Source organism: Chlorocebus sabaeus, chromosome 8, assembly GCF_047675955.1.
Source record: "Chlorocebus sabaeus isolate Y175 chromosome 8, mChlSab1.0.hap1, whole genome shotgun sequence".
NCBI classification, from domain to species: domain Eukaryota; kingdom Metazoa; phylum Chordata; class Mammalia; order Primates; family Cercopithecidae; genus Chlorocebus; species Chlorocebus sabaeus.
The window spans coordinates 66,918,538-66,943,600 of record NC_132911.1 but is presented as its reverse complement, the minus strand read 5'-3'; the positions used below and the strand labels follow the sequence as shown (position 1 = coordinate 66,943,600).

The window sequence follows — 25,063 nt, the reverse complement described above, 5'->3', positions numbered from 1 at the left end:
GCCACTACTTCTGTGCATAAACCCTTTGCTCAAGCCAAAGGGCACTGCACTTATTATTCCTGTGATTTCTTATTTTTATTTCTTTGCTAATGCTGTTCCTTCTGTATAGAATTCCTTTTCCTTTCTCCCCATCCAAGAGTGAACGCCTTAGATGGAAGTTAAATATCACAACTTTCCTGAACACTACTTCCTTCTATGAGTTCTCATGGCACTGAGAAATTAAGTTTAGAACTCTCATTTTCTATCCTAAGTTATGGCGCTTTGACTGCCGGCTTCATCTCCCCTAGTAGGCTGGAAGGTACAGCAGGAAGGACTGTGTCAATTCAACCTTGCTTAGTTGATCTCCATCCTTGCATCTCTGAGCTCTCAGCATCATGCTCTTACAGAGTAGGGGCTTCTGAATATGTTTCTCTGAATGAATGAAACAGCCTGTTTCCATTTAGAAAGAACACAAAAAGTGATATAAAATTTTCTTAATGAAATTTATACAAATTTGCCAATCTCAAGTGACATGGAAATATATTTGAATGAACTCTTGTTATTATGAAAAGCTACTATTTTCCATCTAATAGTTACTCTAACCTAAGGCTAAAATTGAAAAATCTGCCAACATCTGAATGACATTAAATTATCCCAAGTAATGCACCAAAAAATTAGCTTTCTTGCCTCTAATATTTCCATAAGCCCTCAGTCATAATGTTTGATTGATTAATTATTAAATGGATCTCAGATTTTCTATATTAATGACTTTTGTGTTAGTTAAGATTTCTAATTAAGTTTTTCATTTCTCTGATGAAAGAATATTTAAGTCTACCAAATGTCATAACTCACGTTTGCATTTAATAATCAATATTTAGGAGATTATTTGAAACTAGTATGGCAGTAATAATTTATGAAGACCCACAAACATTTCTGTCTGAGGTAATCATGAGCATCAGGGCCCAAGAGACTGAATTCTGTTGTTTAGTGATGGCATAAAATTTGTGGTTGAGATAACTGATTGGCATACAGAAAAAAAATACTAATCCTATGCATACTGTTATGGAGAGTGTTATGGTATAAGAGGAATATAAGCTTTAAATTTTCACATGCTTTAAATTGTTAAAACCCATAGATGCTGTGGACAAATGATAGATAACCATAATATTGGATTTATGTAAGACTAGACATCTGTGTAAGAGCCATCAATTGCTATCTGTAACCCAGATGTTTCCAAAAGATGAACATATGGTGCTATGTAGATAAAATACACAGTGGATGGCCTAAATTCCTCTTAGAATTTATTGGTGGGAAGGTGAAGGTTAACTAAATTTAAATTTTAGTTCTGAAAATTTTGCCAAATATTGTACATATGTCTGTAACAGGCACAGATATTAAGAGTAAACGTATGATAGAATATTATTCAGCCATAAAAAAGGAAGTTCTGATACATGCTATGTGGGTGAACCTTAAAAATATGTGCTAAGTGAAAGAAGCCAAACTCGAAAGACCACATTATGTGGTTTCATTTACATGACATATCCTGTAGAGGCAAGTCTATAGAGACAGAAATTAGATTAGTAGTTGCTTAGAGCTGGGGAGGAAGAAGGCATAGGTTGTGATAGCTAAGGGGTCATGCTTTCTTTCCAAGGTGATAACTATGTCTTAAAATTGACCATGGTGATGGTTGCACATATCTGTGAGTAGACTGAAAGCTATTGAATTGTACACTTTAAAATGATGAATTGTATGGTATGTGAATTATATTTCAGTAAGTCTGACAAAAATGTATACACATTTCACCAAGAGAGTATACTGCATAGACACAAATACAGAGAATGAAATTACTTAAAATCACAGCTCACTAAATGGACAGTTCCAAGCCCCAACAGTTTGACTGACCAGGTATACTCTGGCTTCTGAACACAAACGTTTCTGCCAAAGCCCTCTGAATATTTTTGGCATGGAAATTCTCCCACAACCATAAACCCTTCTCAATATTGTGATGATCCAATAAATGATTACTTGGGTGAGTGGAACTTTAGATAAACTGTTGCTTTACTTTTCTGAGGATGGAACTGAATACAGAGACTAGAGATGGTGTATGGGGAGTAACTCAATCTAAATCTTTAATAGTTCTATCTAGCCCTTAGAAGCAGCTCAAAATTTGGTATGAGCAGAAGCCATTTATTTTATATAAAAATAGATTTTCTGGTAAAAGGGTAATTCCGAGAGGCTTTTGGGACAGAAGAAGTTGGTCATGATTTCTTTCCTCTTACCAGACCCTGGAAAGCCCTAGTAAGCAAAAAAGAAAAAAAAAAAAAGAGTCCCAATACATTTAGCATTTGACAAATGTTAAAATAATCTGTTAAAAAAATAAACCACCACCAGAAAGGCGGTTGAGACATGTTTTCAAGGGTGAGAGGAAATATTTTTAACTGTTTGCCAATCTTTTGACTATTAGACATAATTGTACTTTTATTTTTACTTTCTAATAGTGGAGCTGCAATTAAATCCCATCAGCCCAACAGCAGATGCATAGCTGTACAGATCTGGCAGAGTTTACCTCTGAATTCTGCAAGGTGTTGCAGGGAGAAGTCCTCTTTTCATGACGAGGAATTGTCTGCCTGGGTTTGAGGTCCATCTTCACTCACAAGCTGTGGGATCTTGGGCACATTTTTTAACTTCTCCATGTGTCTCAGTTTTTACACATGTAAAATGACTATAATAACACTACCCTCATGGGTCTTTTTGAGAATTAAGTGAGTTCATATTTGAAAAGCACGGAGAGCAGCTCCAAGAGCATGCTGAGTTTGTTAAATAAATGCAAATGTTAACACAGAAATTAAAAAAAAAATTCTAACTATATTTACAGTTTTGGAGAGGTACAATTCAAAGTAATTGGGACATATTTCAAAAGTTCAGTTTCACCTATCTTTTGGTTTACATTCTTACACTCTGTGAGCATGTTACTGAAGCAGCAATAGTACTGTCTGCTCTGACATCGTGCAATATATTCTATAAGCCAATGAACAGATAGTCATACAGCCTTTGGAGAACAAAGATTCTGTAGGATACCTTGTGGTCTAATATTACGTTTTACCCTTCTCTATTGAGTTTTAATTTATCATTAAGCTGAATGTGTCTGGTATGAAGGGCAGAGAACAGTGACAACTGTTGATGTGAACAGAGAGATACAATGCAAGAGGCATAGGGATGATGAAAAAACAATTCTCAAAGTACCCCAGCTCCGACCATGGTGACAACCTCCAAAGGTTTGTTAAAGAATGAGACTTGTCACCGATCAGATATGAGCGAGAATATATTGACATGAGGATTCAAGACAATATACGTGTAAAATTAGCTGCAAAGAGAAATCAGTAAGGTGAGTTTAAAAAATCTTTTCCAAGTTTGGAGATTAGGGTTTTTCTACTAGTCATAAAAATGAGCTCCTTTATATGTGTGTGTATGTGTGTGTGCGCTAATCAACATGAGCACACGAATCTATGTTTACCAGTAAATAACTAACACTGAAAATTAAAAAGGAACTTAAATTGGATATTGTTATTATTGACTTTTTAACCCCAGAACTGGTCAGTCCACTAAAATGAAATATTTTATGATAACTAAGATTTATGAGTGCCTCTAAATGATCAAATAAAAATTATGAGATTAGGATTGCTTGATCATTTAAGAAAAGCGACTATAACATCTCGTCTGCTGTTCTATACAAATCAAATATACAAATATGATAATTAAATAGTATTTAATTATTGTTTAAAATTAGTATTTAAATATGATTTAAAATATCATACATTGTGTAAAAACATTTTTTGGGAAGGCATATCCATAATTCCAAATCTTTTTGTATCTAAACTTTCTTCCTGGATTATCTACTTGAATCATAAAAAAACTGTTTCATGTTTTATATGTGGTCTTAAAAATTAACATAGTTATTACTTTCTATTCATCAAGTTGATGTACTATAAATTGTTATGCCATGCCTTTAATTGCATATATTTATACATATCCAGATTTGCTATTTTAAAAACACTGAAATGAAAATAATACAGGTAGCTATTTCTTTCTGTTGAATTATTTTCGTAGAAGAAAGTCCATTGAGTAGGGTTACAGGACTAAAAGTTATGGGCATTTTAATAGTCTTTGAGACAAAGACCGCCTCTACAAATAAGTGAATTACAATTCTATTTAGCATTATCTTTACAAATTGCTAAATTAGTGAAAATAATTTTTCAAAGTTAACTTGCATGCATCAGGTTAGTATCAATAATTATATTTTATACCAAACTGTTTACAATTTGGATGTTTTTCCCTTATATGAACACATTTGTTCCTACTGTTCATTGAATTAATTACTAAATCTTCATGGTTTTAGTACTCATTTAAATGAGCTCATTGTGCATTATGAATAATGACTCTTTCTTTGCCACATGTGATACAAATATTAAAGTTACTTTTAAATTTCAGTTTTGTAAGCTTTCATGTTTCAGATGTTCGGGTGCTAAATGAGTAAAATACAGCACTGTAGAATAACATTAATTAATAATAGAGATTATTTAAAGGAGAAATATTTTATTCACATTCTCTAGCAGAAAAAGGAAATGCTATACTGTGTGTGTGTGCGTGTGCAGCCTCTTTAAATCTGTAGTATTAAATTCCCAGAGTAAGAATGTAATTTCAAAATGCCTAAAATATAGTGCTTAGAATTTAACTAGATATAGTTTTTAATTTTCAACGGAAACTATTTTGAAATTCCCCTACTGGAAGCAAAGCAACTAAGGTAGTCTAAACTTGTTAAAATAACTCTCAAAATAAAGAACATGTGGAAGAAGAAATTCAAAGATAGAGTTACAAACTTGGAGCAGATTGGCTGTCCCTTTTCCTGTAACTAGGTATCCTCACCAATCCAAACAAATTGCCTCTGCTTCAGAAATAATTTGACAGTATGTTTTCTGGATAGTTTTTATCAAATGGTGTAAAATGAAATTAAGACATAGCCTTATTAAATTACTTCAAATTTTAAAAAAATTTATGTACTTTGGGTTTTGTAAATCTAAAATCCAGAAAATGTATACAACTATTTACTCAATAACTCTGAAAGAGTGGCCACTCTGAACTCAGTACAGCTCTGGGTAATAGGGATGGGAGATAAATAAGAAGTTAAAGAGTAGCTTTTAGGAGCATACTCTAGGCTGTTGACAGGCTACTGAAATCTTTGTTCCACTGTAAGAATTCTGAGATTTTTTTCATGAAAATATGAGAATATATTAAGTTCAATAAATGCTCTTGCGAGGCATAGGTAGGAAAGAACTTTGGGAAATCAGATTGAAGAAAATACATATGTGTTAAGTAAAAATTCAGCCCTCATAGGGATTTATGATTGCTGTGTCTTACGAAGATCACAGGAATTATGTTCCCATGCAGGAAACAGGTGTCAGGTGTGGGATTAAAGAAATGAGAATTCAGTAGATGGAGTGCCACCAGAATGGAGCCCTTTGGCCTTCAAAACAAGGACCAGCCTAAATAGGATAAGGACAAGCACAGAGCAATGTAATACTAACATTAGTAATAGCAATGCTAAACTAATATGTATTGAGTGCTTCTGTGCTATGCACTGCACAGAATATTTTACTGACATTCTCTTAACTTCCCAGATGAAGGGCATCTTCACTCTGGCTCCTACATCTTGTCCATGCATTCACCCCTGCTAGTTTTTGCTCAATAGATTCCTTTTGTGTTCACCCATTTCAGACTTTGGAGTCTCTTGTTTGTTGATCATTTATTCCTTCAACAAACGTTTATGTGCCATTACTGCGCTAGTTACTGAAACCACAGATATGAACAAGTGAAAAAAGAACACAATTCTATCCTGCAAGAAGCTTTCCTTCTGGTAGATAGAATAAAGACTCAATGATTACAGTGCACTTAGGTGTCAGGGCATCTAGTACAGCCTGAGGGAGTGAGTGGGGGAGGAATAGGAAATGCTCTCAGTAACACACACACACACACACACACACACAGAGTTTTGTAGTATAACATTGTGTATAATAGCAATATGACATATGATAATATGTAATACATACTATCTATATATTATACTATAGTATATATACACACACATAGACATGTTATGTATACATCTGAAGTTATTTCCATATTTGGATAGAGTCCAAATGTGCATCAATATATTTAATAGGAGAGTATTAAATAAACAATGATGCACTGAGTGCTGGTATGGAAATAGTTACAATATACATAATAATAAAAGGAAGGGCTCAGAAGAGTGCATATCATATCCTAGCTTGTGTGGGAAGCAAATAAGAATACATAGTCACGTTTTCTTGCATTTGCATAAAGGCACTTTGGACTCATATGTACAAACATAAATAAAAAAGAGTAAAACTGGATGTCTGTTGGAGAGCAGAGATGGGAGAACCAGGCATATGAGGCCCAAACGCGGTACAGAGGTTTTAATGTATACATTTTTATGTTTTCGAACCAAGTAAATGTATTCACTATTTAACAAAATTAAATTAACTTATCCTGCGGTGTTTTGGGGGAAGATGTCTGCTAGGAGCCAGGTGATAAGGAGCTCAGCTGGGGTAGGAGGGAGAATGGACTTGGGGGAGAACCCATTCCATGCAGGCTGCTGCCTGAGGAAGGCGCAGGAAGGGTTCTTTTGCTGGATGCCAGAAGGGTAGGGTGGGAGTTAGGCTGGCGCAGGTCACCAGGGCCTCTCTTGCACAGCAGGGAATTCAGATTTCATCCTGAAGGTGATGAGAATCACTGAAGGGTGAGCGGAAGGAAAGTGACTGATCAGATTTGCGCTTCGTGATCATCTTACGGGGAGCAGGAAGCATGCTTGACGTGTAGGGCAAAACTTGGTGGGGAAGATTATTTAGGAGGTTACTGACCAGCTTCAGGCGAGAAGTGATGAGCGTATGAACAGAGACGGGCAGTGGGCGCAGAGCGGAGGACTCATCATCCCATGGCCGGACTCTGCTTGTCTTTGACTTCTCAACTCCAGCATGGATTGCATTTTGTTGCTCCCCCCAATACCTTCCACAACCTTTCTATGGATTCCGCGCTGATTTTCATCTTGGTGTTGCTGACAATTTGCAGGAACTCTTCTTCAGGATTTGGTGACTTTAGGACAACAAGAACCTTCTCTGGGCCTAGCACTCTCCCTGTCGTTCTCAGCCTGAAAGTCCTGGGAGGAAGCAGCTGGCGCCCCACGCCGCCTCGCAGGGACAGAGGCGCCTGCAGGAGCTGGGGGCCTCTGCGCCAAGGCACAGGCGGTGGCAAGTGGGGATGCTCCCTGAGCCCCAAGCAATAGCCTGGTAAGGAACCTCGCTCGTCGTCGCCTTTCTGAGTTCAGTTATTGTATTCGTTTCCGTCAAGCATATACACAGTCTGTGGAATGCTTATGAAACAGAGGTGACTTTTCTTCCAGTTCCAAGCTCCACTCACGCGGGGCACTTGCTCAGGTTGTACTCACAAAGGAGCTGTGTCAGTGGTCAAAGCAATCAAATACTTCCCTCTCATTCAGTGGAGAGCCGCTCCCTGAAACCACCTTCCTGGCCACCTCCGTCAGTCCCTCCTCTAGGTTACTGTAGACATTCCTATGCCTCCAGTAATTAAAGGGGTAACTCCCTGCAGCAGAGTCCCCGAGGCCCTGCCCTTTCTCCAAGCTACTCCTCTGTTTGCTTGGTTGTTGCTCACGCCCCTCTGGCTGTTAAATATTGCTACCATCACTCCTGTTTTTCAGTAATAAGGTAAATATTTCGGCACATACTGGGCAACAAGAAGCATTCTCCTGAATCAAATGTTTAAGAAGCACAATTCTGGCCGGGCGCAGTGGCTCACACCTGTAATCCCACTACTTTGGGAGGCCTAGGCGGGTGGATCACCTGAGGTCAGGAGTTCAAGACCAGCATGGCCAAATGGTGAAACCCGTCTTTACTAAAAATACAAAAAATTAGCTGGATGTGGTGGTGCGTGCCTGTAGTCCCAGCTACTCCGGAGGCTAAGGCAAGAGAGTCACTTGAACCTGGGAAGCAGAGGTTGCAGTGAGCTGAGATTGTGCCATTGCACTCCAGCCTCAGCAACAAGAGCAAAACTCCATCTCAAAAAAAAAAAAAAAAAAAGAAGCACAGTTCTAATAAGTAAACATAATCATATACAATAAGTGACAAACACAAGAAACCCATACAAAAATCAATCACACCACCAATACATAATTGGATAGTTGTGAAACAATTTCATGATATATTTTACTTTAATATAAAAAGATAAAATATTAAAAATCTTGTCCTGCATGTGTGTTACAAGAAAAGTCAGTGAGCAGCAACTAATCTTTTATTTCTCAAAGGCTGAAGAGTATAGAGCTATGTGTGCAAGGTGGTAGCTTTGAATGTTTACTAAAATAATATGTGGAAAAATTCACTTACAGGTGACAAGTACTTCTAGGTGGCAGCACATACAGTTTATTTAGATTGCCCTTTAGGGAATGTTTTTACATGACACTCCAGCTCTTTATCAAATAAATACTTGCTGTTGATTTGAACTGGAGTTACTACGGGGAAATGACTTTTGGATTTCACAGCGTTCTGCTGCATTATAAAGGTCTGGCCATGTCATCATTCCACAAAATGGTTTAGCAATTTGCTACAATATTTTTTTAAATGAGAGTAATCTGTTCACATATGAAAGATTTTAGGAAAACATTTTCATTATTTAAGATGATTAATAAAAACTGTAAGTATCTAGTATAGGATAGTAGAGTTCTTTTATAACTCAAAATAACCTACACATTTTTAAAAGAAAATTTGCCTCCACATTTTTTCAAGACAAAAATTTAAACATATATATTTTGTCACAATTTTATATGTAATGGCTACTTTAAAAAAGGATCAGAGAATAAGAAAAGACTGATAAGCATATATTGACAAGTGACTGTATATTATATTTATACCTGCAAATATGATTGTAGAAACCTAGAAAGATCAGATTCCCTGTTACATGTCTGAAAGGAAATTCCTTGCCATCAAGGTGCAATCCCTTTCTTTGAATTCAGTGTCAAATTTGCCTTTCTTTGAACTAGAACCCTAAAAGATCTTTGATTTTTGTTTTATTCAAATCTTTAGTCTTTCTAGAATATCGTAATTCAAATGTGCTGTAAAACATCATTTTAAAACTTGAGACATGCAAATTAAAGAACAGTAACTAGTAGACTGAGTAAATGAGGTAAGAGTACCACATTGGTGGCCCTAGAAGAGCCATGCCTCCTTGTCTTCTCACCTTTTGATAGCCCCCTCTCACACTGACTACAGGCTGGGTCATAGATTTGCTGTAGCCAATGAAGCAATAGCAAGCATTACTCAAGTAGAGAATTGATAAATGCTTACATGTTTGGCTTTTCCTTTTATTATTCAGCTACCTTGTTGCCTGAGAATCTGTCATTTTTAAAAAATTTTTTTTATTGTTATTATACTTTAAGTTCTAGGGTACATGTGCACAATGTGCAGGTTTATTATGTATGTATACTTGTGCCATGTTGGTGTGCTGCACCCATCAACTCGTCAGCACCCATCAACTCGTCATTTACATCAGGTATAACTCCCAATGCCATCCCTCCCCCATCCCCCCTCCCCATAACAGGCCCCGGTGTGTGATGTTCCCCTTCCCGAGTCCAAGTGATCTCATTGTTCAGTTCCCACCTATGAGTGAGAACATGCGGTGTTTGGTTTTCTGTTCTTGTGATAGTTTGCTGAGAATGATGGTTTCCAGCTGCATCCATGTCCCTACAAAAAACACAAACTCATCCTTTTTTATGGCTGCATAGTATTCCATGGTGTATATGTGCCACATTTTCTTAATCCAGTCTGTCACTGATGGACATTTGGGTTGATTCCAAGTCTTTGCTATTGTGAATAGTGCTGCAATAAACATATGTGTGCATGTGTCTTTATAGCAGCATGATTTATAATCCTTTGTGTATATACCCTGTAATGGGATGGCTGGGTTCTTATACAGCAGTAACAGACAAACAGAGAGCCAAATCATGAATGAACTTCCATTCACAATTGCTTCAAAGAGGATAAAATACCTGGGAATCCAACTTACAAGGGATGTAAAGGACCTCTTCAAGGAGAACTACAAACCACTGTTCAGTGAAATAAAAGAGGACACAAACAAATGGAAAAACATACCATGCTCATGGATAGGAAGAATCAATACTGCGAAAATGGCCATACTGCCCAAGGTAATTTATAGATTCAATGCCATCCCCATCAAGCTACCAATGACTTTCTTCACAGAATTGGAAAAAACTGCTTTAAAGTTTTGTTTGTTTGTTTGTTTGTTTGTTTTAAGAAAGAGAAGCCATATGCATGTGCAGGAGAATGGGGCCAACAACCAGCACCAGAGATGTGAGTGAGGCCTCTTTGGACATTCCAGTCCTAGCAGAGCTCCAGATTGACAGGCTCACATCAGTGACCCTAGTCAATATTGTGTGGAGTTTATATGAGTGACTTTATCTAATACCATATAAAGCAGAGGAACTACCTGGCTGAGATGTGCCCAAATTCCTAATGCACAGAACTCTAAACAATAAATTAATATTGTTTTAAGCAATTGCATTTTGGAGTGGTTTGTTACATAGTAGTAGATAATGAATACAGTAAGTGATAGCAAGGATTTCCTAAAGATTTTTCTATAATTAATTCCAAGGTACTTTCTTCATTGACATACCACAGATATTTCTGCTATCTATTTATTTACTAATGATTCCGTGTTTCTTATTCCTACTAAGCTAACCAGCTGAACAGAACTGAGATGGTTGGGTTATGTGAATAGTGGGTTGAGAATGGTTTTATTGGAATATTGACTCAAACTAAATGATAAGTCCTGTTTGGATCTCAAAGGAACATTGTTCTTGATGATGTTACACATCCTTAAATTAATTCCACTCCTCATTGTGGTCAAACTGTGAGTGGGGCAGTCTGGTAGAAGAAAATTAAGGAGTCCCTTGCACATAAACGTTCTATGGACTAATCACATCATTTCCTTCTCATTTCTGTATATGGAATTGTATTCTGATGCCAGATTTTAGGCACTAAAATGCAAAGGGTCTCTAGTGGGATTTGTTTTTTAAGGAATTAATGAAATGTCAGGTTTATTAGACTGAGCAAGCCATTGGCTGTGGGTGTTTCCATCCTTCTTTCTCTGGAAATTTAGTGGAAGAATGAATTAGCAGAAGAACCTGAGGCAGCTAAGTGAAAAGGGACCACTTCTGGTGGATGGTGATACTATTTCATTGAATAGTGTGGATTGTCCGTAAGTTAGAAATGACAGTCACTAACTGCTTCTAAATACAAAATGTCTAGATAACAAGAGAAAAAAGGTGTAACCTGCCATCAGGTATAACTAGTAGTACCACAATTGCTGCTATTTCTGTTGGATGTTCTCTGTGTGCTTATCTGAGGCATTTTCTATCAGGTAGGTGTGGAGAAAAAAATGCCAATAAAGAAGAGTTCTGATTAGATAATGATACAAAAGTGACACTTACAGAGAGTAGTATTTGGACAGCACTGTGGATGACCTCCAGGTACTGGAAGTCAACGATGCAGCCTGTGACAGAGACGTAGGTGTAATCGTCCATCATGCCATGGGCTGAGGGAGGCAGCACTCTTCTGACACAACCAGGCCCATGTTCTCTCCACCATGACCGATGTACAGAGATATTGAATGTCATTAGATCGGTGTCCTAGGTGGGTAGGAGACAAAAGAGCAAAGTGAGAAAATTGTATTACATCATATCTTTGCCTTTGACCCTAGGAAGAATTCAGGGTGGATGAAATTGCTACAATGATTTCAATTTCAAGTGAAAAGTAACAAAAGACAAAGCCCCAAGTGGCTGCATGTATTATATGCCTAAATTATTGGGTTATAATTATTAAATGTGGAGATACAATCCTTTGATTAACATTAACATTTTAAAGGTAACACATTAAAAAAAATCCAGAGATGAGATCTTCCATATACTTTTATTTAAAAATAATTTCTACCTTGAAACTTTTTGGCTGCATTTTCTTGTTGTTGCATCATGAACATCACTATCATGGGATAAATATTGTTGAATGCTTTATGTCATAGTAGATGTTGTTCTAAGTGAATTTCACATATTATATTCTTGAATGTTCGTGTGGGTACTTTAATGATCAACCTAATTTATAGCAGGCTGAATAATTGTCTCCACCAATGACACTTAGCTTCTAATCCCTGGAACCTGTGAATTTTACCTTGTATGGCAATAAAGCACTGTGCAGATGTGATTAAATTAAGGATCATGAGATGGGGAGGTGATCATGGATTATCTGAGTGGACCCTAAATGCAATCGTGTGCATTCTTATAAGAGGGAGGCAGACAGAGATTAGACATAAGGAAGAAGAGGCAAAGGCAATGTGACCATAGAAGCAGAGACTGGGATGTGGCCGCCAGCAAGGATTTCTGCCAGTCACCAAAAGTGGGAAGAGGCCAGGAAGAATTCTCCTCTAAAGCTTCAGAGAGAGCGTGGCCCTGCCAAGACCTTGAATTTGGCTCAGTGAAGCTGATTTCAGACTTCTGGCCTTCAGAACAGTGACAGAATAAATTTCTGAGGTTTAAGCCATCAATTTTGTGGTGATTTGTTAAAGCAGTCTTGAGAAACTAATATTGGTGAGGAAAGTAAGTCATAGCAAGGTAACTGAATTTGCCCATGGTAGCACAGCTAGTTAGTGGTGAAGCTGGGACATAATACTTTTAGCGTTATACTTTTAGTGTTTACTTTTAGCTATCACGTGGCACTCTCTCACATTACTTGCTGTCTTCCACCTCCAAAGCCCTGATCATTCCTTATACCCTGAAGAGAGCCAGGTCCTTCCTGCTCAGTTGTTTCAAGAAAATAGCACCACAGTCAATCACAAGAACAAAGAAGACAAACCTTAACTTTTATGGATTAAAATACACTTTCAGAGCTCTTAATGGAAAAAATAGCCTGGTTTTTGATCCTTAAGAGATGCCCTTTAGTATTTCTGGGGTGTTAACCTATGAAGGGCTGAGATCATAATGTTGTGATCATAAACAATAGATTAAAAAGAACAGATTAGGGACCAGGACCTTGACTTCCAAATAATCCAAAGACTGCAACCACCCATGTAGATCAGGAAGAAGAAGGCGTGGTGATGGAGAGAGGCCAAAGTGGTCCCCGGGCCAGGACACTGCTTTGTAGGGTAGCTGGGGATGCAGGAGCAGAGTCAGCTTTTGTTTATTTCCCTGCCTCCACTCCCTCCAAGAGTGAACTCTGTCTTAGTGCCAGGGGGCCATGTTGGAGCAGGCTCCATACGTGACCTTTGCTGAGAGGTGCAGAGGCTGCCCGCAGGCTATGCAACCCAACTGAGGCACGTCTGTGCATTCCAAGGTTCCTTTGAGGACAGTCTCCACTTCAGTTGCCAAGGACATACCTAAATGCCTGAAATTGAGGTTAGAACTCTGTAAACTTAGAGGAAGCTAGTGGGAAATGGAAAGCCTTGAACTTACCCATGGGTGGCACTGAAAGTAATCAGGGTGGAGCTTTCTGAAAAGGACAGTAGGGAAACCCTCCTTTTACACTACTGTATATGGTAAGTGAATCACAAAGGTAGTAACATTCCCAGTGCATATTAGTAGGCAGGGTTACTATGCAGTTTTAGATTTTCCTCAATTCAAGGAATTCAAAGTACCATTATAAGTATGCCTCAAATTATATCAACAATAAAACATGTTACACCTTTTTCCTTTTGACTGTTGGTTTGCTATTCAGTTACCTTCACAGTTACAGAACTTTATTGATAATAAAACATTTAGGTCATTTTTTTGGTTTTGGTTTGCCACCTGTATCATTTGCAGTTACTCTCTGAAGGGAAAATATTATAGAAAAATAATTGCTTCAGCTACCAAATTCAGTTTAACGCAAGGCAATTTACCTGCACACAAACATCAGAGATGCACACTGATTGCTCCCTTTTCTGGTCATCAGATTTAATTTCTTACAGTTAAATGTGCTTACTACAGAAGAACTATGTATTATTTCTCATCTTAATAGAATTTACTAGGTTCAGGATGAACTAGCACGATCTCAAAATTCATAGCGATTTCTATTCCTTAATCATTCTTACCCAGTGACCTATCCTATTGCAGACTGCAAGTTCATTTCAGTATGACTTTACCTAAAATTTATATTATACAAATAAAACAAGAGTCAATTTATGAACTAATCATACATGTTTGTTACACTCATAAAACCTTTCAGCATAGGTATCACTAAATTTGTTGGAACTATAACATATTCCTAAACGGTACTATTCCTTGCAATGACTGTATTAAAATTTGAATGAGAATATAAATAACATTAAATTGCACTTAAACTTCAAACTTCTTAAGTTTTTTGTTTGAGAGCTCTGAAAATGACACCCCCAAATATGGTGATTTGGCATGCTGAGTACTTTGAACATGAAGGACGCTGGAAAAGCTTCAGAAGGAGTCTCTTTCTGACCTTCTTCTGCCCTTCTTTCTCCTGCTTTCTTTTCTCCCCAAGGCAGGCCATAGAAACTAGAATTCCTCTTCCCTAAGAGAGGTCATAGAACCAGAACCCTTCTCCCCTACAGCCAGCCATAAAACCTAGAAATATTACTCTACCACTTGCCTTTTTGTGTAAGTGCTAGCAATGAGGAAATTCTCTGACCTACCTTGTCTAAAGGTAGACGTTAAGACTGTTACTCCAGAAAGCTCTCACCCTATACCCAGAAAGAAGAAATGTCACTCAGAGAAGCCAAGAAGAATCTGAGCAGACAGGCCTTGTTGTGTTTCCCCATTCAGTCTCTTGCCTTTAGGTCATACTTTTTTGGTTCAATCATATTTATTTTTTATTTTTTGAGATAATTTCCTTCTGTTGCCCATGCTTGAGTTCAGGGGTCAGAACATAGCTCATTCCATCCTTGAACTCCTGGACTCAAGCCAATTCTCCTGCCTCCCACTTCTGCATAGCTAGGACCATCACTAGGACCATGAGCCACCATGCCTGAGTTTGATTTTCCTTCTACATGGCTGTGCATTCCACATCAAACCAAAACATAAAAATAGACAGTTTTCCCTGAATCTTTAAGTCTTCATTTCTGAAGTCTCCCATGTCATGTAAAACTTCGATTGAATAAATCTATAATGCTTTTCTCTTGTTAACCTCTCTTTTGTTTTAGGAGTGTGGACTGTGACCCTTTCAATGGGGAAGAAAAGTATCACACCTTTTCCACACCTACATTGTAAAATTTTATCTAAAGTTTGTGTCTGATTTCTATCTATTTCAGTACTGGATTATAAACACTTTTTTTTTTTTTTTTAAACTTACCACATGACAACTCAGTTTTCTATACAAGGCATATCAAAGGAAATACAACACAGAAAATGACATTTTATAAAGAAAAAGAAACACAAATCACTTTATTGTTGAAGCTTTTAGTTACCGCATCAAAGCATGTAGTTTTGAAATACATGGGTGATATAGTTTGACTGTGTCCCCCACCCAAATCTCATCTTGAATTGTAGTTCCCATAATCCCACATGTAGTGGAAGGGACCTGTTGGAGGTAATTAAGTCATAGAGGAGGTTTTCCCCATGCCATTCTAGTGATAGTGAATAAGTTTTCATGAGATCTAATGGTCTTAGAAGGGGCTTTTCCCTTCGCTTGGTTCTCATTCTTCTCTTTCAAGGATGAACTTGCTTCCCCTTCCACCATGTTTGTAAGTTTCCTGAGGCCTCCCCAGCCATACTGAACTATAGGTCAATTAAACCTCTTTCCTTTATAAATTATCCAGTCTCTGATATGTCTTTATTAGCAGTGTGAGAACAGACTAATACAATGGCTTAACGCTAAACCATAAATCAACAAAGTAATCTTAAAAATCATGTTAGTAGTTCAAATGCCGTTTCTCTTTTACTTCTTGGAAACAGACTATTGTATGATGATTTAAGCACATCACAGTTGAGAAGGTTGACAACTGATACAACTAGTGTCTTTGCTTTTGTCTTTAGAGTTAAAAAGATATAAACAATGGCATTTGTATTTATGCAAGATGTGCAGGGTAGTAGATATGCCACCCCAAAATGTGCCACTTTGGCATAAGGATTTTTTGAGCTGAAGGCAACTGAGAAGAAGCAGATATACACAGATTTCTCTGTCTTTTTCCTATTTGCCTAAAAGCAAGACACAAATTTACAATGATGTCCCTCCTTCCTTCTCTACCAGTAAAAACTAAAGTTAACTACCTGAGATGACTTTAGACCTTTGTCATCCTGGAGAGGGCATCAGAGAAATCTACATAATGAACTTTACTAATTAGTTTTTATCTATCATAAGTTTCCTATAACTGGCCTGCCCCACACTCTTCCTTCTTTGTTTTCAGTTGAAGATGTTATATAAGCCTGAATTCCAAGCCACCTATTTAAGAATTGGTATTTTGATCCTGGGTGTTTCATATATATATATATGAGATATACATGTTAATAAAATTATGCTTGTTTGTTTCTTGTTAATCTGCCTTTTGTTAAAAAGAATCCCAGCTAAGAACTCAGAAAGGTAGAGAAAAAATTATTTTTCCTGCCTTACATACATGACTATCAAGGAAGAGTTTGTAGAACAAGGAAGAAGAGGACAAAGAGAAAACAGAGAAACCAGAAAATAAAACCGAGTAGGAGGGTTGAGGAGGTGTGAGGACAGCCTGGAGACAAGACAGCATGTTAAGGTTGTAGGGAAGGCACAATTTTAGCTTTACCCTCTTAGAGTTTTTAGCTGGGCCTGAGAATTAAATTTATATAAGACAAATTAACAGGACAGAAAAGCATACAAATTTAATGTCAGTTTTGCATGACATGGAGTCATCATAAAGAAATAAAAACACAAAGCTGCAATTAGAGTTGACAACTTATATACTTATTTTGAAAAAGAGTAGTAAATTGTGAAAATGTAACAAAGCAAGGGGGCTTGGGCCGAGGTAGTCGATTATGCAGAAGTGGCTAGGAAGATAAGGGTTAGTTTAACACAGGTTGTCGGTGAAGATTTCTCTCAGCCTTGACTCTTCAACTCTGGTATAAGAAGGTCTTCCTTCTTCCAGTGGAGGGAGAAGACGTTCCACATGGGAGTTTTATCTCCTGCTTTTAGGAAGGTCAGAGTGTGCCTGCCTGCCTTCCTTCCTTCCTTCCTTCCTTCCTTCCTTCCTTCCTTCCTTCCTTCCTTCCTTCCTTCCTTCCTTCCTCTTCTTTCTTTCTTTCTTTCTTTTTCTTTCTTTCTTTCTTTCTTTCTTTCTTTCTTTCTTTCTTTCTTTCTTTCTTTCTTTCTTTCTTTCTTTCTTTCTTTCTTTCTTTCTTTCCTTCCTTCCTTCCTTCCTTCCTTTTTCTTCTTTCTTCTTCCTTGCTCCTTCCTTCCTTGCTTCCTCCCTCTCTCTTTCTTTCCTCCTTCCTTTCATCTTTCTTTTTTTTTTCTCTCTTTCTATCCTCTTTCTTCTTTCTTTCTTTCTCCTTTTCTTCTTTCTTTCTCTCTTTCTTTCTTTTCTCTTTCTTTCTCCTTCCTTCCCTTCTCCTTCCTTCCTTACTTCCCTCCTTCCTTTTCTTTCTTTCTTTCCTCCTTTCCTTCCTTCCTTCCCTCCTCCCTTTTTTCCTCCCTCCCTCAGTCGTCTTTTCTTTCTTTCTTTCTTTCTTTCTTTCTTTCTTTCTTTCTTTCTTTCTTTCTTTCTTTCTTCTTCCTTCCTTCCTTCCTTCCTTCCTTCCTTCCTTCCTTCCTTTCTTTTCTTTCCTTCTTTCCTTCTTTCCTTCTTTCCTTCCTTCCCTCTTTCTCTCTTTCTCCCCCCTCCCTCCCTTCCTTCCTTCCTCCCTCCCTCCCTTCTTTCCTTCCTTCCTTCCTTCCTTCCTTCCTTCCTTCCTTCCTTCCTTCCTTCCTTCCTTCCTTCCTTCCTTCTCTCCCTCTCCCCTGTCCCACTTCCTCTTTAACTCACATCAATCAATATGTCAGAATGGCATATATTGAGTGCTGTGTTCAGAACTTCAAGGACAATAGAAAAGAGAATTTCAGGTCAGTTAATAATGTCATAGACCCAAAGACTACTAAAAAAGACTACTAAATTTTCTTATTATTGGGGCAATAGAGAACCTTACAAATTGCTATTCCAAGGAATACTGTGAGTAAAAAACTGGATTACAAGGACATAAAGAAACTAAGAGGAGAGGATTTGGTGTTTTTTTTGTTTTTTTTTTGTTTTTTGTTTTTTTTTTCCATAAACTTTAGGAGTCAAGGTAGTAAGAACATTAGATAGTGGCTTTAAGGGTGGACAAGGAGAAAAAGAAAAAGCACATGATAACCATGTGTGAGGTACACCTTATATATTCACAGAGTTAGTTATGACTTAAAAGAAATGTATTGCATGGTACCTACCTTTTCCCTAATATCTATTTAAGTAAACATTAAATGTTTGAGCTCTTTCATTTCATTAGTGCGGATTCCAAACTTGCTCTCATATTCTCCAAAGATTTCAATTAAAAAAGATACCCAGAATTATTTGAAATATTGTTCATTAACTATGTATGTGCATATGCCTGCCCACATTTATTCATGGTTTAAGTGTAGTTGTGGCTGGGTGCGGTGGCTCACACCTGTAATCCCAGCACTTTGGGAGGCGGAGGAGGGCGGATCACGAGGGCAGGAGATGGAGACCATCCTGGCTAACAGGGTGAAACTCCGTCTCTACTAAAAATACAAAAAATTAGCTGGGTGTGGCGGCGTGCACTGTAGTCCAAACTGCTGGGGAGGTTGAGGCAGGAGAATGGCGTAAAGCCGGGAGGCAGAGCTTGCAGTGAGATCATGCCACTGCACTCCAGCCTGAGTGATAGATTGAGACTCAGTCTTAAAGACAAAAAAAAAAAAAAAAAAGTGTACTTACTGTTTTAGAATCAGCTCATGTTCTAAAATAAATAAATAAATAAATAAATAAATAAATAAATAAATAAAAATAAAAAAAATTCACTTCTTTACAGTATACCACCATACAATTTCTCATTAGTCAAGGAGCTAGTCTCTCTCTTATTATTCTTCGCTCTTTGAATAATCTCCTTTTTTTGGGTATGTGTTTAATTTAAACGTAATCCTTTCTATTTCTAGAAATGGACTCCTAACTTCCAACAATATTCATTTTCTTTGCCTTTCTCCTTAGTTGCAGCTCAAAAAGTTATTGCATTCATTTTTATATAGCTATCTACTTTCTTTGTCTTTTCACTTTTGTTTCCATCACAAGCCAGCCCATCTGTGAGTGAAAACGTGACCTTAAAGAGAAGCCCATATAAACTTAAGAAACCAGATTTTGTTCAATTTTACAGAGTGTGCTTTGATCTTATATTTATATAGTAGAATTCATGCCAATTGAGACTTCTTTTGAAATACTTCTTCATCTCAGAATATAAATTAGAAGTTACAGCAAATGTCTTATTTTTCTAATTATTTTCTTTTTGTTGAAACACTAAATATTTCACAGAGCATTATGGATCTATATAATAAAGGGCAAATACAGTGATTGATAGGTTTAAGTGTTTGGAGTTTGTAATACAAAGGCTTAGAATCAGTTCAAATATATAAAAAATTATATGATATTTTTCTACATTAAAAGCAGCGCTTACAGATAGGCTTAAAATGTATTTAGCTTTCATTAGGAGTGTCTGTCATGTCCTGTTGCTTTCTAAAAAAATTTATCCTGCAATTTATGAGCAAGTCATAATCATTTGGAATTTTGCCATTGATGTTGGCTATAAAGAGCAGCCTATAGATTGAGGAGTGGCCACTGATCATTTTGATCTCCTCTTTCTTATCTTTACAACTAGGTATTGCTAGAATTTTTCAACTCTTTACCATTAATTATAGACTAGAATCAGAACTAAAGGTAATCGATCCTTTTATTTTTATTTTGGGCTTACTTTCCTCAGATAGGACCACTTCAGGGAGCAATGAAGCCTTATTTATCCATTTAACAGGTTGAGGGGCTTTAAAAAGTTCACGGAAAATGCTATATTTTTTTTAAAAAAAAAAGCCTATGCATGGATTCGATTTTTTTTGTACCAAAATAAACTCATACCAACTTGTTATAATATGTCTGAACAGGATCTAATTTGAAGCAATGAGAATGTTATGACATCAGTTTGACAAGAGCCCCTATCAGAGCGATATAAATTCTGGTAAAATAAACACAAGAACAAACATCAAATTTGTGGTGAAGCTTGGATGGAAGAATACTGATATCATTAATGCTATACAAAAAGTTTATGAGGACAGTGCTCCAAAGAAATCAGCAGTTTACCAATGGAGAATTCATTTTTTAAAAATTTGTACATGTATGTATATGTATTTTAATTATACTTTAAGTTCTGGGATACATGTGCAGAATGTGCAAGTTTGTTACATAGGTGTACAAGTGCCATGGTGGTTTGCCATACCCATCAACCCGTCATCTACATTAAGTATTTCTCTTAAAGTTATCCCTCCCCTAACCCCCACCCCCCAACAGACCCTGGTGTGTGATGTCCCCCTCCCTGTGCCCATATGTTCTCATTGTTCAACTGCACTTATGAGTGAGAACATGCGGTGTTTGGTTTTCTGTTCCTGTGTCAGTTTGCTGAGAATGATGGCTTCCAGCTTCATCCATGTCCCTGCAAAGGACATGAACTCATTCTTTTTTATGGCTGCATAGTATTCTATGGTGTATATGTGCCACATTTTCTTTATCCAGTCTATCATTGATGGGCATTTCAAAAGCCACAATTGACAAATGGGATCTAATTAAACTAAAGAGCTTCTGCACAGCAAAAGAAACTAAACTATCATCAGAGTGAACAGGCAACCTACAGAATGGGAGAAATTTTTTGCAATCTATCAATCTGACAAAGGGCAAATATCCAGAATCAGCAAGGAACTTAAACAAATTTACAAGAAAATAACAAACAACTCCATCAGAAACTGGGCAAAGGATATGATATGAACAGACACTATTCAAAAGAGAACTTTTTTTTTTGGAGATAGATTGTCTCATCCTGTCGCCCCAGTGTGGAGTGTAGTGGCATGAACCTATGCTTCCTTGGTTCAAGCAATTCTCCTGCCTCTGCCTCCCAAGTAGCTGGGATTACAGGCACATGCCACCATGCCCAGCTAATTTTTGTATTTTAGTAGAGACAGGGTTTCATCCTGTTAGCCAGCCTGGTCTTGAGCTCCTGACCTCAGGTGATCCACCCTCCTAGGCCTCCCAAAGTTCTGGGATTGCAGGTGTGAGCCACCATGCCTGGCCAAAAGAAGACATGTATGTGGTCAACAAACATATGAAAATAAGCTCATCATCACTGATCATTAGAGAAATGCAAATCCAAACCACAATGAGATACCATCTCACACCAGTTAGAATGATGATCATTAAAAAGGAAACAACGGATGCTGGGAGAAGATGTGGAGAAATAGGAATGCTTTTACACTGTTGGTGGGAGTGTAAATTAGTTCAACCACTGTGGAAGACAGTGTGGCCATTCCTCAAGGATCCAGAACCAGAAATACCGTTTGACCCAGAAATACTATTACTGGGTATATACCTAGAGGTTTATAAATCACTCTACTATAAAGAGACATGCACACATATGTTTATTGAAGCACTCTTCACAGTAGCAAAGACTTGGAACCAACCCACATGCCCATCAATGATAACTCATTTTAGGAAGAGACAAGACAATGTTGATGATGAAGTTCATACCAGCAGATCATTCACATCAATTTGTAAGGAAAAAAATTATCTTGTTTGTGCCCTAATTGAAGATGGTTGATGATTAACAGCACATACAATAGCCAACACCATAGATATCTCAATTGGTTCTGCTTACACAATTCTGACTGAAAAATTAAAGTTGAGCATATTTTCCATTTGATGGGTGCCAAAACCATTGCACTCAGATCAGCTGCAGACAAGAGCAGGGCTTTTATTGGAAATTTTAAACAAGTGTGGTCAAGATCCTGAAGCATTTCCTTGAAGAATTGTCACAGGAGATAAAATATGGCTTTACCAGTGTAATTCTAAAGACAAAGCACAATCAAAGCAATTACTAACAAGAGGTGGAAGTGGTCCAGTGAAAGCCAAAGTGGACCAGTCAAGAGTAAAGGTCATGGCAACAGGTTTTCAGGGTGCTCAAGGCATTTTGCTTGTTGACTTTCTGGAGAGCCAAAGAACAATAGTATCTGCTTATTATAAAAGTGATATGAGAAAGTTAGTCAAAGCTTTAACAGAGAAACATCCAGGAAAGCTTCACCAGGGTCCTTCTCCACCATGACAATGCTTTTGCTCATTCCTCTCATCAAACAAGGGCAATTTTGAGAGTTTGGTAGGAAAAAATGGCAGATAGCAGGCAAAACTAACTTGCAGCTCCCACTCCTGACATTGCTAACTCCTGACTTGTTTTCAAAACATTCTTTTTTCCATGACTGTATTCTCTCTTGGTTTCTTTTATTCCTCTTGGAGTATTCAAATTGAGCTAAGATTTCAGGAAAAGGTAGAATTCCCTGAGAAGAAATTTACCATAAGAAAGGGAATTCTGAATGAGTTCAAGCATTGTCCCTGACTTATGGGGCTGGGAGAGGGGGAGAAATTCAAACATTCCTTTCTAAAGTAATTTATCTTAAAACTAGATCCCTCAGGTTTTCCAAAGATTAAGACTAAATAGTTATAATAATCTCCCATAGTAAAAATTTGCCAAACACAAAAGGAAAAAAATTATATGAAAAAGAGTCAACAGGAAATATGTAAACACAATTTAAGAATCAGCAACTGTAGATTTTAGAATTATTACATAAAAAGTTTATTTATTTGTTTGTTTTTTGAGACAGGGACTCCCTCTGTCACCTAGGTTGGAGTGCAGAGGCTCAGTCTTGGCTCACTGCAACCTTCACCTCCTGGGCTCAGGTGATCTTCCCACCTCAGCCTACCAAGTAACTGACACTACAGGTGTGCACCACCACACTTGGCTAATTTTTTAAGGCTTTTGTAGAGACGAAGTCTCACTATATCACCCAGGTTGGTCTTGAACTCCTGGGCTCAAGCAGCCCTTTTGCACTGGCTTCCCAAAGTGATGGGATTGCGGGTGTGAACCACTATACCCAGCCCATAAAATATTCATAAAAATAAACACTGGGATGAAAAATCACTAAAGGAAAGAGAATATTAAAATAAACAGGTATGTTTAACTTCTAGAGACTAAAAACATAATTGAAGCAAGAAATCAATAGGTTAAAAAGATTAGAGAGATTGAAGAGATAGTCAATGATTTGAAAGATATATTTGAAGAGATTATCCATAATTCAACACAAAGAGACACATATACAGAAAATACGAAAGGCCAATAGGCATGGAGAATAGAACGAGAAGGTTTGATATACATCTGATCAGAATTTGGAGGTGAGAATAAGAGAAAGAGTAGGAGGCAATATTAGAAGAAAGTTCTTGAAGAATTTTCAAACTTAATGAATGGTAGATATTTTCACATCCAGAGCATTACAGTAAAATAATAACACATGCAATTAAAAAAAAAGAAGTTATTAAAATGCAGTCAAGAGAAAAACTTGTCAACAAAAAGTTTGATTAAGTGTGGTTGTCAACAGCAACAATGGAAGCAAGAACCTATTACTCTCTTGCTGGTTTAACTCAGAAATATATATACATATTTATGAAATATATATATATATGGTTAAACTTTTATTTAAAATGATGATGAAACAAAAGCATTTCAGACAAATAAAATCTAGACTATTTACCACCAATGGAACTTCCTAAGTGTATTTCAGGAAGAAAGAAAGTCCTAGAAGACAGGCAAATTCCCATAAATATTACTTATACAAGACAACAATAATGCCTAACTTATGAGGAAAAAAACAGGGTGGAATTAAACATTGCTCATCAGTGCCATGCAAGATGGAAGGAAGGTGAGGTTTTAGTATTGTTTAGGTGGAGGGTAGCAATAATTATTAATTTTAAATGTAAATATGGGTGGTAAAAGTTTAGGGTAAAGTTTTAATAGAATAAAAGTAGAAAAGAGGATATTATTTTGAAGTAGTAGAGAATAAATGAAAAATTTTAAATATAATGATAATATCAGGAACAAAGAAAAAAGCACTAAAAATCACAATAGAGAGCAAAAAATTAGACGGTAGAAGCACTAACACATATATGAGGGAGTGACGAAAAGAAAATGGATCTGATCTCAGGTAGTCTGTCCTTCACCTGACCTTCAGTGGAGGGCTCTGGATCTTAAACCATGACTCAGTGATCTCCTCCTCACCACCAAAGGATGCTGGCTTTAGTGGTTTCGGGGGCTAGCATTTTGTAATTTTATGTCAGTCAGCTGTGGCCTGCTGTCAGGGATGGGAGCAGGAGCTAACTCCTACGCAGTAAGGGTTGCCCTGGACAAATCAGAAGCCAATCACTACAGGAGCTGATGAGAGGGCACACTGGCTTTGTCAGGGGGATGAAAACAGGGCGCCAAAACAGTATTTACTAACTTATTTATATCAGTTTGGTATTTTAAAATCATTTTCCTTGTATTGAGGGTTAAAGCAATAAGTAATCACATCAATGATTTAATAAAGATTTTCAGTGTAAGAGAAAAGACAGAAGATCAAAGAAAATAAAGGTAAATACAGTGTTATTGAAATTAAACTGAAAATGTCAAATTGCGATCAGGATTAAAAATAATTGTATAGAATGTAGGGGGTGTGTGTGTGTGTCTGTGTGTATGTGTGTGTGTGTGTGTGTCTATGCGTGTGTCATGTGATCCCTGTCCACTGAAATGGCTCGGAAAAAATGTTGCTCTAGTATAGCAATGAGCACTCCAGTTTTGCTGTCTGATACGATTCCTCATTAAAAAATGCCAGGGCTCTTCCCTGGAGAAATGCCCAATCTAGAGGTGCAAGGAAGAAACAAGGGGGAGTGT

General features: G+C 37.3%; 1 protein-coding gene across 4 annotated transcripts in view; it reads right to left on the bottom strand.

The window, feature by feature from the left end:
• Nucleotides 1–25,063, bottom strand: part of NKAIN3 (sodium/potassium transporting ATPase interacting 3) — a 764,304-nt gene that overhangs the window by 249,641 nt on the left and 489,600 nt on the right. For all 4 annotated transcript variants that reach the window (XR_012093693.1, XM_073018121.1, XM_073018120.1 and 1 more), the window contains exon 4: nt 11,570–11,767. Coding sequence is in view for 3 of the 4 variants with exons in the window: in XM_073018121.1 (XP_072874222.1) it covers nt 11,570–11,767 (198 nt within the window). In the remaining variant the exon portion in view is untranslated. The remainder of the gene's footprint in view (nt 1–11,569; nt 11,768–25,063) is intronic.